Source organism: Amborella trichopoda, chromosome 5, assembly GCF_054954075.1.
Source record: "Amborella trichopoda isolate Santa Cruz 75 chromosome 5, AtrichopodaSantaCruz75HAP2 v2.0, whole genome shotgun sequence".
Taxonomy (NCBI): domain Eukaryota; kingdom Viridiplantae; phylum Streptophyta; class Magnoliopsida; order Amborellales; family Amborellaceae; genus Amborella; species Amborella trichopoda.
The window spans coordinates 10,835,001-10,852,030 of NC_142340.1; the positions used below are offsets into that span (position 1 = coordinate 10,835,001).

The 17,030-nt window shown below is 34.6% G+C and overlaps 1 protein-coding gene across 27 annotated transcripts in view; it reads left to right on the forward strand.

Moving 5' to 3' along the window:
* Positions 1-17,030, forward strand: part of LOC18443651 (uncharacterized) — a 110,880-nt gene that overhangs the window by 73,542 nt on the left and 20,308 nt on the right. For 15 of the 27 annotated variants that reach the window (XR_016055962.1, XR_016055963.1, XR_002282510.2 and 12 more), the window contains 4 exons: positions 6,137-6,192; positions 6,285-6,380; positions 7,559-7,643; positions 10,852-10,950. Coding sequence is in view for 6 of the 27 variants with exons in the window: in XM_088867455.1 (XP_088723581.1) it covers positions 6,137-6,192; positions 6,285-6,380; positions 7,559-7,643; positions 10,852-10,950 (336 nt within the window). In the remaining 21 variants the exon portion in view is untranslated. The remainder of the gene's footprint in view (positions 1-6,136; positions 6,193-6,284; positions 6,381-7,558; positions 7,644-10,851; positions 10,951-17,030) is intronic. The other 12 variants (XR_016055964.1, XR_016055958.1, XR_016055960.1 and 9 more) reach the window with 5 other exon arrangements.

Consider the following 17,030-nt stretch of genomic DNA (forward strand, 5'->3'; position numbering starts at 1 on the left):
TCAAGGGATAACCCCACATCGAAACCCTTATAGGTTCTGCACAAATGCCCAAGGCTCTAGGTTTTAGATATTACCCTGAGCCGTAGCCAGTCAAAGCTCAGGTGAGTCTCGGCGTTAATAATACCTCAATCCAATATGGACCATACTCCCACTGGAGCCAACATTTTCATTGTGAATAGTTTCACTTAATGCTCTCATTAGGCCTTCCAATGGCCACATAACCCCAACAAATCAGTGTTGTTGTAAGTCCTCCAAACTCCTCCAGTGGGGGTTGTGGCAATTATATATAGGATTGGACCCTTCCTTAGTAGTGACCCATGGTTAAAAGGTTTGTCCTGTTGTTTCCTAGGAACGCTGCATATACACAATCTGGATCTCAACAAATTGGTTAATTTTTTGTCTCTGTGCTGGGATCAATTCATGACTCAAATAATATAAAAGAACATGACCACTATGTCCTTATTTGAGGTCTTTACCAAGGCTTCTATAACTTCGTTATTGAAAAAGTGTGGCTATGCGGAACTTCAAGGTATGAAATTCAAATTTTTCTTTTACTTTTATTTCAAATACTTGAATTCCACTTACATAGGGCACAAAATATTGCTGGAAAATTAAAACAATGTCTAAATACAACCAAGGATTTTTTTTTTTACTGCCAAAAGAAATAGAAACTATTTAGGGAACTTTTGAAGTAACTTTATTACAATTTTTAACACAAAATAAGTTCTTGGAAATTTACAGAAAATAAAAAGTATGTCTGAAATAAATAAAAACTAATGGGAAGGCTTACTGGATGATGCCTGGAGTTTTCCAGCCAAGACTTCGATATTGAAAAAGTGTGGCTATGTGGAACTTCAAGGTATGAAATTCAAATTTTTCTTTTACTTTTATTTCAAATACTTGAATTCCACTTACATAGGCCACAAAATATTGCTGAAAAATTAAAACAATGTCTAAATACAACCAAGGATTTTTTTTTTTACTGCCAAAAGAAATAGAAACTATTCAGGGAACTTTTGAACTAACTTTATTACAATTTTTAACACAAAATAAGTTCTTGGAAATTTACAGAAAATAAAAAGTAAGTCTGAAATGAATAAAAACTAATGGGAAGGCTTACTGGGTGATGCCTGGAGTTTTCCAGCCAAGACTTGGTATACCTTTACCCAATTCCCTGACCAATGGTGCACTTTTGTTCCTTAAGGTGTTGTTGAAAAAATTCTAAAATAGGGAAGCTTTGTAGGCAATCCTTCTTCCTTTAGGGTTTTAGAGAGCTCAAAAATAAACTAGGGTTGATACAAATCCTATGGAACAAACTATGGTTGATATTGGGAGTTGATCTCTCTATAGTGGGCTTCTCTCTTTTTCCTTAAAAAAATACATCAAACTCTAGTACTAGGGTGTCACGTGCCTCATTATTTTTCTTTCACATGGGGTGGTGTGAATAGAAAAATAGAGGAGAGAGAAGGTGGTGTGAGATAGATCCCCCCACCTTTTGGTGCTTGAAAGAGAGAGAGAGATCTGCCACCCTTTTGGTGCATGAGGGAGAGAGAGATCTTTTGGAGTGAGAAAAGATCTTGTGATGGTTTCAAATACGTTCAAACTTGATCTTTAAATAGAAAGAAATTTAGAAGAAACCTATCTTCTCATATTGCCTTATCTAATTTCCCGCTAAACCTTTTTGAATAAATTAAAAATCTGTGGGGTGACAGATTTAATCTGAACCATCAACTCAAAAATCAGCCATCATGATTTTGGGTAGAAAGATTAGGAACCTTATCCCTTTACACTTTGACCCAATCCACTCCTATTTAAAAGATAAACCCAATCAAATTAAAATTTTATTTAAATCTCTCATTTAAGTTTGAAATCAAACTTAAATATTATTTAGATAAATATTATCTAGACTTTCCACAATATTGGGAACTATATCTCATTAGATTTCCTATATTTAGATTTAGCAAGTTTAAATTCAAGACCAAATATCTAGGAAAGTGGGTCGTGCCCCTTTCTCCTAAAATAGTGGCATGCTAAAAAAAAATTAGACTAATAAAAAATTTTGGGGCATGACCACTTCTCAAAAAGTGGCATGGCACTTTTTTTCTTAAAAAACTTTTCAATAACCCCTATTTCCCTTAAAAGTGGCGTGCCACTATTTTACCAAAAATAGTGGCATGCCCCCCGTAAAACGTCTTTCCTAAAAATTAGGGTGTAGCCCCAATTTTGTTAAAATATTTGGGCATGCCGCCTTTTAGCTAGAAAGGTGGCATGCTTCCCCCTTTAGCAAAAAAAAAGGGCGTGCCAAATATGACATACATAAATGGGGTGTAGCCCCTAGGGTGTACTGGGTGGCACATGTGGGGTTGGATCCTTGGTCTACGTGTTAGTTTTAAAGTTCTAAAATTTCAGAAATACCTTTTTATGAAAACTACACCAGAAATAATATTTTAAAATTCTGAAAAATATTTAAAAATCAAATAACTATTTCCAATACCAAAATAAAATATATTAGGAGTGGATTGGTACCAATGGGTCAAAATAAGTGACAATAAGGGCACTCCACTCACCCTAGGAATCATGTCCACTATTGTTTTCTTATCCAACCCAACAAAGTATCATGACCTACATTATCTTTGTTAGGGTTCATGATTGACTTGGCAAAATTAGATAATAAACAGTCGGACCATGATCCTGGAATGTGGATTTCAGTTCCCTCTTTACGATCAAGTCAAGCACTTGTCACCACAGGGCAAAAGGGGCTATCTCAATGCACATGTATACATGTCCCTCTAGAAAGGATTGCTTCCCATGCGGCTGTCATGTACATACATTGCGAAAGTTTGTTGAGGATTTGGCCCTTGCTCTCATAGGTCTACAACCACGCACAGGACACCACATAGTTCTCCTGGCCTACAAACATGATCCTTGGGCATGTCTCCGACTTCAACTAGCGATGACCCGCTGCAAACCCTTCTCGGTAGTGTCACATGCCTAGGGCCAAGGGTTTTGGACATGACCAAGGCCATAAATCGCCGAACCCTTGGTCAGTAAACACTCCCACTGAAATTCATATTTCACTATACGCATCATTTTTACAAGCTCTTTAGGCAGTTAAAGGCCACAAAAACCGACAAATATAACTAGGTGCCATGGCCAACCTCACTTCTAATATTTTTAGTCTTTAACCCTTCGGTTCATAAAAAATCATATTTGTATGATAATGATGGGCTGTTAATGTGACACCCCAAGTTTTATAACACTAAAATCCCTGAGACGTGACAGTCAATTCTTAAAGAACGACACAAATTTGAAATTTTTACTATATATTACACCAAAAGAAAATTTCCATATTCGAACTTTCAGATTTGTACAAAGTCTATTCACAACTTATAATTAACATGAAGATCTATATATATATATATATATATATACAACTTTAATAGAACAAAAGTTACAAAGGTAGATTTATCCATGACTACAAACTTCTTCCAAACTACTCTTGTGGTACATACGAACAATACGGCTACAATTACTCTGAAAATAATTCGCAATAGTTTGATGGCTTTGGCTACTCAGTAAGTGACCATCATAATCCTAAAAAAAAATGTGGTTGGAAAATGTAAATATTTTCTAAAAAAATGCATATTATAAACAATATGAGGAAGAACATACATGGAGAATAGTTTCAAATTCAGAAACATACAATTTAACGTAATTCAAAAGATTTGAATGCATATTGAACCAGTATGAGGAAGTGCATATATAAATCCTTCAACAGAAATGCCCATTTTAACATGATTCAAAGAATTTTACAAAGTACCCTACTAGGGTCCCAAGTAGGTCATCTATATACCCCTCCAGCGTCTTGGATGAGTCCACTTAATCCCTATCGGCGTACCGGATAGGTCCACTCATATCTCACTAGCGTATCAGATGAGTCCACTTATTCCCTGTAACTGACGTCTTGGGTAGATTATAATTGTCTATCTGATGCTGCATTAGAGCAACTGTATTTTCTAAGGTTCTATGAATTCCTTCCATACTAGCTCTAGTTACACGGGATCTTGATATCGTAATAAGTATGACTTAGAGTGTATTTCCATTCAGATTTCCTAGGAATCCTAAACCTATTATTCTGATTCTAAACTAACTCCTGAAGTAGAAGTCATACCCATCGGGCCAATGAAATCTTGATGTGTAGAACTTTTACCATCACTATCAGGAGAGAGGCACCATCAACGTGTGAATCCATTGCGTATTGCCTCACACATGCACACAACCTCAACTCGTTTTGGGGCATTTGATAGGCACTGGCCTTGCAAGACACGACGCTCTCATTTGCCCTTCTGGCGAGAGACCGCTACACTACCAATAGGTCCCAATGAGTAGTGCCTCACATAAGTTTTGGGGGTGCGACCTCCCAAACACATACACTCCTAACTCTCATCCTATCATAGAGAGCAAGGATAAATCACAACTGCCGGGGCAATTATCTCACCAAATCATAACAGAAGCTTGTATTCATATGCACATATCTTTTCAGAAGCGTGTTATCATGCATCGATCATTTAACAAAAGCATGTTGCCATGTACACATATCTTTCCAGAAGCATGTCTCACATGTAATCACAAGAAACATCAACATGTCTATGCTATACATATAATCAAAATAGACATCACGATGTCATATTGTCACGCATATAAATTCAAGAGACATTATCATGTCAATAGCATGCCATTTATCAATGTAACAGACATCACTAAATATCAAGAAATAATAATATCGTATATTCAAAATATCCTTGAAATCATTAACGTGAATTCACATGAAGCAATTTATAGCAATCACTTTTCGCTGATATTTTCATAAATAATCAGTCAAATAATTTGGGCTATGGTTTAGAAAGGTAGCAGTTTTGAGAGACATTTTTTGGGATATAACAAGTTAAGCAGTCTATTCTTAATAGAAGAATCCTTATGGAAATCCTTCAAACATCTAAAATTCTCAACAATAGACGGAAATATCACAAATTTATCAAATATGGAGATATAAATTTTGAAATAATCATGTTACATAAATATGTAAAACTTAAAGCGTCGAAACCCAAATTTTTTAAACAACTTATTTTCAGGAAAAGTGGCCGCTTGCACATAACACTTACAGTATCTAAAATTTATGCTAGAAATATTACAATTAAATATAGAAATACGTAAAACTTACAGTATCGGAGATATTACAATTAAATGTAGAAATATCGGTTTTTCAAGTAATGATTTTACAGAAAAATGAGGTCACTTACCTATATGTCACTCTGAGATGGATATGTTACTATCGTTGCCAGAGTAGAGCAGGAATCAAGGGTGTTTAGTTAGAGAGAGAGAGATGGAAAATTTGATGAGCTTGATGATTAGCTCATGAAGGGGGAGGATAGTTTAAAGTGAGGGAGGCCACTCTTCCACTTGGCACATGTCAGGATATTTGTCCTCCATTTTTTTGTTAATTTCTCACTTTTATGTGCCCCTCATGACACATCACCACATATTATTATCTCATAATGCCACATCACCTCATATTATTATCTCATAATGCCACATCATACCTTATTATCTTAATTAAATATTTCTCTTAAAAAAATCATGGAAATGAAAGGTTTTGTAAAAGAGTGGTGCATTAACAACCCAATGAACCATCACTCTAAATCATTTCTTCATGAAGTATTTTGTTTTATTTTTATTTTATTATTATTACTATTATTATTATTATTATTGTTGTTGTTGTTCTTATTAGTATTCTTATTCTTGTTATTATTACTATTATTACTATTAGTACTATTATTACTATTATTACTATTATTATTATTATTATTATTATTATTATTATTATTATTATTATTACTATTATTATTATTATTATTAGTATTATTATTTTTCAGTTTCAAAAAAAATTAGGGTTATCACAGTTAATGATCCCATGTGGCTGCTATGGTGCTGACTTTCATTTGACTTGTAGTTTGACACTTTCCGGTTCTTATGCACTTACAACTGGGAACTTGAAACGACTTTGGGAATTGGAATATTATTTGTTCACGTTCATGCATATTTTATGTTTTCTACTAATTAATTGTTTTGCCTACAGGAACTCTGTGACAAATCAGATACTTTTAACGAGTTCAAAATTAGCAAAACGGCAAGGTGATGTGCACCATACTCTTAAATAATCAGATTATGGTGCCAATTTCTAGTATATTGTGGTTTATGGAAATTACAAGCCGTTTGATCTGCAGGGTGCATCTGATTCATTTTTTTCAATTGATCAAAGGGCTTCAGCAAATGAGCACTATACTGCCCATTGATAAACTGGTTGAAGCCATCATTGAAAGGTAGATGATTCATCTGAATGAAAATTTTAAGGCCAGCTATATTTTTTTGTAATGTCACCTCCACTTACATTTCTCTCTATTAGCAGTTATTCTTTCTTATGCAAGTACTCGTAACTGGCTTATCTGTGCTTACCCTGCGAATCCATTTTGGAACAGATGAGCTATGTTAAGTGATCTATGTTAAGTGATCAATGTGACTACCTTTGTTTCGTAGGAGGTTCTGATTGTTATTGCTAGATTGTTGTTTCAGCCTCCTCGTTGCATTTGGTGATTAGAGTCTTAGGTTTACACATCCTTAACTAATATGATTAGAGAAGCATGGGATTGGAATGTGTTGTGTAACAATCAAGAAACTAGGGAAAGCAAGAATACAGATTAAAAATTTTCAGACATGTTTTGCTTGCAAATTTAGAAGCTTTTAGGAAGAAGCTTTTATATTAGACGAATGTGATTTTAGAAATTCAAAAGTTATTTATTAGGATATTCTTTTAGAGGTAGAACTTTTTAAACAAATGTAGAATAATGATTTACAGGGTAAATTTTGAAAGACATCTTCATCATGGGATTTTTTTTCTTTCTTCACTCAAAGTAGATCATAAAAGTGGTACTTGGGACATTGCCTCCACAGATGTCAAATAAGATGAGTAAAAATAGATGGACTTTCTGGACATTCCCTTTGATACCCATACATGGATAATTATGTACATATTGTGTGTCTAGTAATACAGGACTACCCATTTGCATTACTAACCCATTAACAGATACACTTGAGGAACACTGTCTATTTGTATATATAAAAAAAAAGAAGTTTTTATTTCACATTCAAAGTGTTATGGTTATTTGGGTTGTGATAAGGTTAATTCTGAATGGAATGTGCCATGATGTTTTTTTTTTTAAATTATCACCATCATCATTATCATCATCATCATCATCATTACTATCATTATTTATTATTATTATTATTATAATTATTATCATTATTATACTTATTATTCATAATCATCATCATCATCATCTGCCAACTGCCTTTTTATCTTAATATGATCTTTTTAACAAGTGGCTGCTGGTTAGTTGATGAAATTTTGTACCTCATGTTGAACATGAGCTTGTGTTACTCGTTTCTTTGCCTGAAATAATTTGGTGGTCCATCTAGCAATTTTATCATTTCCATCATTCAGAACAGGTTTAAGGGACTACATAAAAACAACCCAAAAGGATGCTGAAACTTCCCGTAAACGTTTGGCTCGACTGTCCTATCTTAAGGTGAGTGTATTTGAAAATTTACGGAAATTATTAAACAACAAAAAACTATTGTCGTTGACAAATAATTTTCTCGATTGCATCCTGTCATGTGGTTTCTTATAATTCTCATCATGTATTCAAAGTGGAATTCAGTTCATGAGTCATGACCATTTTCTCTATTCTTTTGTCTCTGTTCCTTACTTTCTTTTTCTTTTTTCCTTAACACCTGCATACAGTGTCATGTGAAGGATGTGTAAAAGGTTTTTGCTGTATTTGGATTGAACTGCTGAGGAATTTAGATGCTTGCTTCATTGAAATTTTTGCAGTTTGATCTTTTTCATGTGCTTTGATATCAGTGGGCACAAACTCTACTCGGGCTCAGGACTTGTCCGCTATTTGAGTCTAGTGGTGGATTCTCCCGAGTCATGTACAAGCCCAAAGAGGGCTAAAAAGTTGGAAAACGTTGCAACAAATTAGAGAAAAATAAAAATATAGTAAAAAGCAAACTATAAACAGCATTAAGAGTATTAAAAAAAGGGAAAAAATTAATAAAAAATGGAATTTTTTAAAAAATTGATTGATAGCTGGAAATAATCCAGAAATCCAAAAAAGGGGAAACTAGAAAAATAATGCATATCATATGATAAGAAAATACTCAAGAGTCATCATAAAAAAAACATCAAAATTATATAAACAGATTTATACATTGATTTAGTAAAAAAATATATATACTTTTCTGATTCTTTTATAACCTTTTTTTTTATATGTCCGAGTTTGTACCCAAGACTCGGCACAGCAGGATGTTGAGTCTGAGTAAGTTGGTCATGTCCAAGTCTACCTTACTTGAACCGGTTATTGTTATTCAAAATGTATTGTCAATTGGGATATTGTAAAAAAGCAGTCGGTGTAGTCCAAGCTGCCCTTGTATTGTGCTGTTTTTACATAAGCATAATTGTTCTCACCTTCAACAACCATTCCTTTCATTTAACATCATTGAATCTGGTTGTACTCTCTTTCTTTATTTATTTGTGGTTGATAGTAATTCAATGATATCGATGACATGTATACAAAGAAACGCCAAAACTAAGTATAAGAACCATGATGCATTGAGGTAGTGCCCAGGATCTCAGAAGGGTCCAATTGATGTTCCCCCTTTGCTGAAGAAGTGTCCCATCGTTTAGATTTTCTCCACAAAATGTTCTAATTTCAAAAAACATTTGGAGCACCGTTGTGGGAGCACTTGAAAAAGACTAGCCAAATGCAAAGACTGTCCCTATGTGATAAGGTTAGTTGAGTCCCCTTCCAACAAAGAGAGAATAAAAATGGCAGATGCCCATGAGTAGTTCTACAACCTCTGCTTCTTGTGCATCACAAATTCCAACTGGCCCTATAGACATAAGTAAATTTGTGGGTTGAGGTTGTGGTGGTAGCACCACTTGAGCCTTGGCTACCAGTTTAGATTTCCATTCTCACTGACGCTTTTGAAAACCACTAATTATTTCTAAAAACGAGTTAGGACCTGTATTCCCCACTGATCTTCCAAAAAAAAAAAAATTAGGAAGGTTCTGAGTTGGTCTTAATGACCCCTCAGCATTGAAGGTTATCTGCCTATATATGCTTTTTTTTCGCATACTTGTAGATCACAACAAGAAGCCAAGATCTCCCATTAGTCTGCAAACACAGCAATGACATTTGTGAATCACCTAGCTCAGTGATTGACAAAATGATTGTCACATAATATCTGAAGCATTAAAGCTTGGTGGCTTAATCCAAGTGGAGTTAATCTCATAGCAAGACATAGCACAGTGCGTAATGGAACCATAAAAGATAGGGAGACTTTGTTACCCAGAAACCGAAACAGGTGTCCGTTTCTATGACGTTTCTAAGAGGGCAATTTTACTATCAGAAACAATGAAGAAATGTCTGTACAGTTGTTTGTTAAAGACTGAAAAATGAGAAAAATAAAAATAGAAGTATATAAGAATACACAGTACTTCCACGTAAACCATGACATTCCAATCTAAGACATAAGGTTGAACACATAAAGTTATAACCACTATGGTAACAAGTAACTAATGTATTTGTTTCACAGAACATTCTATTTATTCATTTCAATCAGCTTCTGTATTGCTTTGCGTTTTAAAACATTATGAAATGTACAGTTTCAAAAAAAAAAAAAAAACATTTTCAAATGTGACTGGGCAACCATTTTGGCTTTTTTAGGTGAAGGGGGAGAGGCCATTTTGATTTATAACTAGATTTTAGGGGGTGTAGTTCCATCCATAAATCCTTCCTATATCTTATTCGAAATACATTGTGTCCACTGGAGTTTACGTCTCTGTATGATGGCTTGTGTGTGCACCAACAGTAAGATCAGTGAGGAGTAATTTATTATTTCCTAGGAAGAAAAGTATACCCTTTCAACAGTATGTTCATTTGTAAGCAGGTAGCATGGCCGTTTCTTATTCGATGTATTAGCATTCACTAAGTTATGTTATGAAAAGCCTTTGAAGTTTTAATCATAGAGCAAACGGAGTGGCAGTGTGTGTATGAGCATAAAGCAGCAAGTTATCTCTGTATTTCTGATTCTGATGAATTTCTGGTGATTGCAGCCCTTGAGAGGGTGGATATCCGCAATGACAGAGAATTGAGTATCTATATGCTAAGCAGACCCTTGCTGATTAAATCTCTTTTGGACTCATTTTTATTGATCATTGATTTATCTTGCGTGAGAGAGTCCAGATTAGCTAAGATATCATAGTGTGTCCTAGGTCAACTTGAGGGAATTACCAGAACTCAAGGGTACATGTAAATTTGCCGCTATTGCATTTGTGCATGTGGATGCATGTGTATGTCATGCATCCGTCCTTTTTTTTGGTGGTGTGCGCTCTTATGTTCTTTTTAGTCTATCCTTTGCATGTTAGTTTGGTACAAAAGAACTATACACAATAAACTATGAAACTGTACAAGGTGCCTATAACCCATTGTTCAATAGCAAAAATATGTTTTGAATCTTATATTGCGGATATCTGTTTCAGAAAGATGTTTAATGATTATGATATTTTTCATGAACACTAAATTCTTACATGAGTATGTTCTAGATTCCAACGTCTTCACATTCTTTCACAGCTGCATTGCTTTGCTGGCTTCTAGTACTATTGGGTACCTAATTTACGTGAAATTCCTTACTAGCACTAAAGATGTAATGCTAAATGCTTGTTTCAATTAGGAATTTGCAGGTTCAGTAAGAAAGAAATATGGTATTGGAATTTCATCTCCGAAAGAGTTTATTAGAGACATTTCACTCATCCAAGAGAATGAACTCATGGTAATGCATCATTTTTTCCATTTTTTAATGTGTCATTTTTTCCATTTTTGATGTAGTGAATATAAAGCTGTATTTTCTATTATCTTCTTCTAAGAAAGGAAAGGTGGGAAATTAAATCACCTTTTTTCTGAACCTTAGACAAGTAAAATCAATACTGATGGAAAATCAACACTAATGGAGAAAGAATATGGTTGTAAATCAGGCCCAAGTGAAGAAGAATTTTCTTTCTTCAAAAAATAAAATTTATTCCAATGACACAAGCCTCGCAAAAGTTGAAATCCGACCTTGTATATGCCTTTAAAATCCCAAAATTAACTTGAGATCCAAATAAACATTTAAGATTCTAAAATACCCCTAACTATACTAAAATTTCAAAAATACCCATGTGAACTGTAACGCATGAACAATACCCGTGAACAATAAATAAAAAATAAAAACCATAAAAAACCCTAAAACCCCTAAAACCCCTAGAAAACTTAAAACTCTAAAAATAAGTCCAAAAAAAATAAATCAAAATATACATATTTTGAAATTAAACAAAGTTAAAAATTAAAGTAATTTTGCTTGCATCATTCTCCCCTGGTTGGAGAACACTCGTAATCAGGTTTTGAAGTGTGCTAAGATGAATTCAGCATGAATTTATGAATTTCTATAAAATTTCTATAAATGAATGAATTTTAATTTCTATAAATTAAAATTCATTTCAATAAGATAAGCCTCCCAAAATTTGACATCCATCCTTTTATAAGCCTTTGTAACTGTAAAATTAACTTGAGACCCTAGTAAATTTCTAGGACTTAAAAATGCCCCTACAACATTAAAATTCTAGAAATACCCCTATGAACACTAATGCATGAACAATAACTGTGAATTGTAAATAAGAAATAAAAAATATAAAAAACCCTACAATACCTAGAAAACTTTAAAACTCTAAAAATAAATCCTTAAACTAAAATTAAAATATACATCTCTAGAAGTTAAAAAAAATTTAAAATTAGAATAATTTTATCTTGCATCAGTATTTTTTTGGGTGATAAATTCTAGAGGACTACACAATTAATGACAGTGTGTTAAACCTTGACTGATCTCCATGGCTAAGGGGCTACCTCGAGCCATGGTGGATCCAATCCTTATGCTTGCATTGAGGTGGTCCGCCTTAGGGCTGCTTTTCTTGATGAGGTCACCTTGGCACCAACTCGACCTCCTAGGATTGCACATCCCACGCTTGATCCCTCAGTCAAATGTCACATGAGGGCAGAAAATGAATGCCCTCATGTGAGTAGAAATTGTCACCCCCCAGCCCCCAACCACATTTAAGGGGAAGGGAAAAGGATGGGCATGGTTTGATCTCCAAACCTCTCTAAATACCTCACTGCTTTTGTTTGTAGACATGGTGTTATTGCCAACCATACAATAACATTGTCATTTTCTAATACAAATCTCTCTCTCTCTCTCTCTCTCTCTCTCTCTCTTTCTCTCTCTCTATTTCATACAAGAAAAGCATACAAAGAAACTATTTACTTTTAATACAAGGAGGTCACAATCACTCATGCTCGTCTGATTTCAAATTGTTGGTTGTGAGTGTGTCATTAACTAGACTCAAAATTTACAAAAATTTCTCGAACTTTGTGACACACCCAAGCCATCCAATTTGGCATCTAATGGCTAGTAGCAATTGTGACCTCCTTGTAATAAAGATAAATTGTCTGATAGTATACAATCCTATATATATTAATATGCATCAATCAGAGAGATTTGGGGTGCCTTAGTGTTGCTATCTCTTTTTGTAATGGTGATCTTCCGACAATAAGAGAGATGATGGCAAATTAATAAGAGACAAAATGGCAAATTTGGTGGCCCCAAATTTCTCCCCGAGTCCCACTCACACACACACATACAAGGAGGGAGGGAGGGACTGGATATGCTTCTGATTTTTTTTTTTCTTTCTTTCTTTGTTCCTTGGATATCCAAAAATTCGTTTGGGATCAGCTCGAGAAAATGTGGTGTTGAATGGTCCATTAATGGAGGATGGGGTTGTGGGGTTGGGAATGCTTAGCAGTTTATGATCCAATACAAGCTAGTTGAAGGTCATTGAAAACCAAAAATGGCTCATTTTAAGTTGTTGATTTAGTGGCAAGTAGTTATGGATTCGCCAGAGCAAATCAACTTGTTCCGTTGGATTTCTTGTCTTTTTACTCTCCTCTCACGATTATGGAGCAGACTTAGTAGCTTGGAGCTAGGGTTTAGCAAAGAAGAAGATTAGGAAGATCCAAAATTAAATATCGATTAAAAAACCAAAGATAAAAGAAAGAGCATTGGCTGCTCTAGGGTTTTGAATAAAGTCCACAACAAGTGCTTCACTCTACTTGAGTACAACCCTTATATAAAAAACCCTAAACAAGATGTAATCTTGGCCATCCAACTAATCTAAAAGACTTTAAGTGAATAAAAATACATAAAAGACTCTAGAAATTTCTACGTATGCCTGTAAGTAAATAAAATAACTCAAGAACTAAATGAAAGACATAAAATGATATATTCAATGACCATTTTGCCCTTCTACGGTTCCTCTTGCAAGCTTTACGCCTGTCTCTCTGATCTAGATACTTGAGAGCAATATTCTGGGCTGCATCAGTTGAGCAACCTGACACAGACCTAGTAGCTTAGGGCTAGGGTTTAACAAAAAGATAGGGAAGATCCAAAATTAAAGAGAGATTAAAAAACCAAAGATAAAAGAAAGAGCATTGGGTGCTCTATGGTTTTGAATAAAGTCCATGACAAGAAGCTTCACTATGCTTGAGTACAACCCTTATATAAGAAAATCCTTAAACAAGACCTAATCTTGGCCAACCAAACTAATCTAATCGTGGTCATTTATTATAAAAAAAATTTAAGTGAATAAAAAGACATGAAAGACTCTAGAAATTACTATTTACGCCCCCCTAAGTAAATAAAATGACTCAAGAAACAAATAAAAAACATAAAAAGACAGATTCAATGATTGTTTTGCCCTTCTGCGATTCCTCTTGTAAACTTCTGGCTTGTCTCATTTATCTAGATACTCGAGAGCTGTGTTCTGGGCTACATCAATCCCTCCTTCCTCAAAATTATTCACCCTCGAATTCGGGCGGCTCTTCATCAGAGGTATCGCCATGATATGGAATACATTTAAAAACATCAGAAATGCAAATGTGGCTATGAAGCTTCAATTTGTAAGCATTGTCATTAATCTTCTGCACCATTTCACAGATTCAATCTTAGATTGGCTCAACTTATGATATTCAAAACAACTTGATCTGGAACCACAAACAAGCATAGGAGGGAACAGTCTTGAATCACTCCTAATCGTATGTCCTCGGAGATCTCCATTCACAATAACTTTGTAGGTAATCTCACTCTTATGACTTGTAAGTTTGAGCCTTGGATCCGCTAAAAGGAGATTGCCAATCTTGCAATGATCTGATGAGAGTGCAAAGATTAGAACCAAATCCATGTTTCAGAGTTCTAGTATGGGTGTGCTTAACAGTTTCCATGCTCCGTAATCTTCCACTACACCACTTTGATGTAGTAATACTAGCAGGGGCAAATTGAGAAGACCAAAACCATGAGTTTTTCATATCTTGGAAACATTGTAACTCAACCTTAAAGTTATATAATTCAAAACAAATGGAGGAACTTCTCTTAGAATGAAAGTACACAACATTATTGATCATAAACATACTCGAGGAAAACTCCTCTTAGAATGCAAGAAAAACTTTGAATCTAAGGCTTGCTCTTGCTGAATTTCTGAGATTGAGTTGCAAATATTAGGTTCCTTACATTTAGGTTTAGGTTTAAAAAATAAAGTAGTTAATGTTAAGAGAGAAGGTGAAAGGCTCCTAGTAATTAAAATTGTGTTAGGGGGAGGAGATAATTAACGTAATTAGTGCTTGTGCACAAGTAGGACTAGAAGGATAGAATTAAGAAACATTTCTGGGAAGACATGGATGAACTAGTCCAAGACAAAGGAGGGGCCTTAAATGGTCATGTAGGAAATGATAATGGAGGGTATGAAGGGATACATGGGGGATATAAGTTTGGTGAAAAAAATGAGATGGGAGGACATGGATGAACTTGTCCAAGACATACCAAATGGAGAGAGGACCTTTTTAGGAGGGTACTTAAATGGTCATGTAGGAAAGGATAATAGAGGATACGAAGGGATACATGGAGGATATAGGTTTGGTGAAAAAAATGAGATGGTTGAGGCTATTCCAGATTTTGCTATGGCCTACGACCTAGCAATAGAAAACACTTACTTTAAAAAACGAGATGAATATTTAGTAACAAATAAAAATATATCATATAAAAGCCATATAGACTTCTTTGTAGTTAAGAAGGTAGATCGACCATCATCTTATAAATAATAAATATTGTAACGTTGTCGCAGGAGAGAGTATAACTACACAATATAGGCTCGTGGTTGTGGATGTCTGCATAAAGAGATGGAAGAGGTGTGAAATTAATAGGTGTCCAAGAACTAGGTGGTGGAATTCAAAAAATGAGAAAATAGACTTATCTAGGGATTAATTAGTTAAAGAAAGAAAATGAAACTCTGAACATGAGGTCCATGTTATGTAGACTGAAGTGGCTGACTGTATAAGAAAGTAGCAAAAGAAGTTTTAGGAGAAACTAGAGGGAATAAAAATTCGATAAGGAAACTTGTGGTGGAGTGATGAGGTTCAAAAGGCCATTAGCGAAAATGATCACGTTATAAAACTTAGCAATGTCATACAAATGATAAAAAATTAAACGAATATAAAAATGATAAGAAAACGCTAAGCAAGTAGTAAGGCTAAACTTAAGGCTTATGATAATTTATACAAAAACTGGGAACAAGAAAAAGTGAAAAAAATGTCTTCAAATTAACAAAAATGATAGAGAAAAGTGTAGGAATCTAGACCATATTAAATCCATTAAGAGTAAGAATCAAAAGGTCTTGGTGAAGAATAAAGAGGCCAATGATAGGTGGAGAGTTTATTTTAATAAATTATCAAATGACGAACACAATTAAAACTCAGAGGCAGAAGAAGCTGTTGGCATGAATGAGGGCGGAGGTCACAGATACATTCGTAGGTTTAGGATATCGGAAGTGAAAGAAGCTTTGAAGAGGATGAAGATTGGAAAAGGCTTTAGGAGCCGATGATATTCCGATAGAGGTTTGGAAGTGCATGGGAGAGATCGGCAGTGACTGGGTGACCAAGCTGTTCAACAAGGTGCTGAGAGCAAAGAAACTGTCAGAGGAATGGAGGAAAGGTATTGTGGTACCTATTTACAAAAGCAAATGAGACATACATAATTGTGCGAACTATTGAGGGATCAAACTTATGAGCCACACTAGAAGATGTTGGAGAGAGTGATTGAGCAATGACTAAGGCATGAAACAAGCGCATCAGAGAACCAATGTCACACCCCAAGTTTTATAACACTAAAATTCTTGAGACGTGACAGTTTATTCTAAACAATCAAATTTGAGCCTACCTAAAAAGTTTCACTAGAAGAGGTTGTTTTAATGCCGCCCAAATATCCTCAAATTGATCATCTCGATATCAAGATGCATGGACATCAGAAAATAATGGATTTCAAGTATTGGAAATAGTGTATTTTGTAATGCATTTTTGGAACGTCAATTTTCAAGATTTTCAAGCTTTCATAGATCTATCAATCTACACTATTTTTGAAGCTTTAAACTTTATAAACAAAGATGAAAATATATTTTAAGGCTATCACAAAGATTTCCAGTATTGAAACCACACTTCTCGACACTATTTGAAGGTAGGCTCTAATTTGATTGTTTAGAGCCTAGGCTCTATACAAACTGCACCCTATCTATCTATCTATCTATATATATATATATATATATATAGCTATTTGTACCAATCCAAAATGCAAAGATTATATGTTAATCAACATTCCGCTATATGTTATCAGAGCCAAATTGTTTACAGTAGAATAACTGTACTTATTAGTAGTAAACTGAACGATTAAGTAAGAAGTCTGAAAAATCTGCAAGGTTAGCTCAAAGTCATTGTGACCCAAAG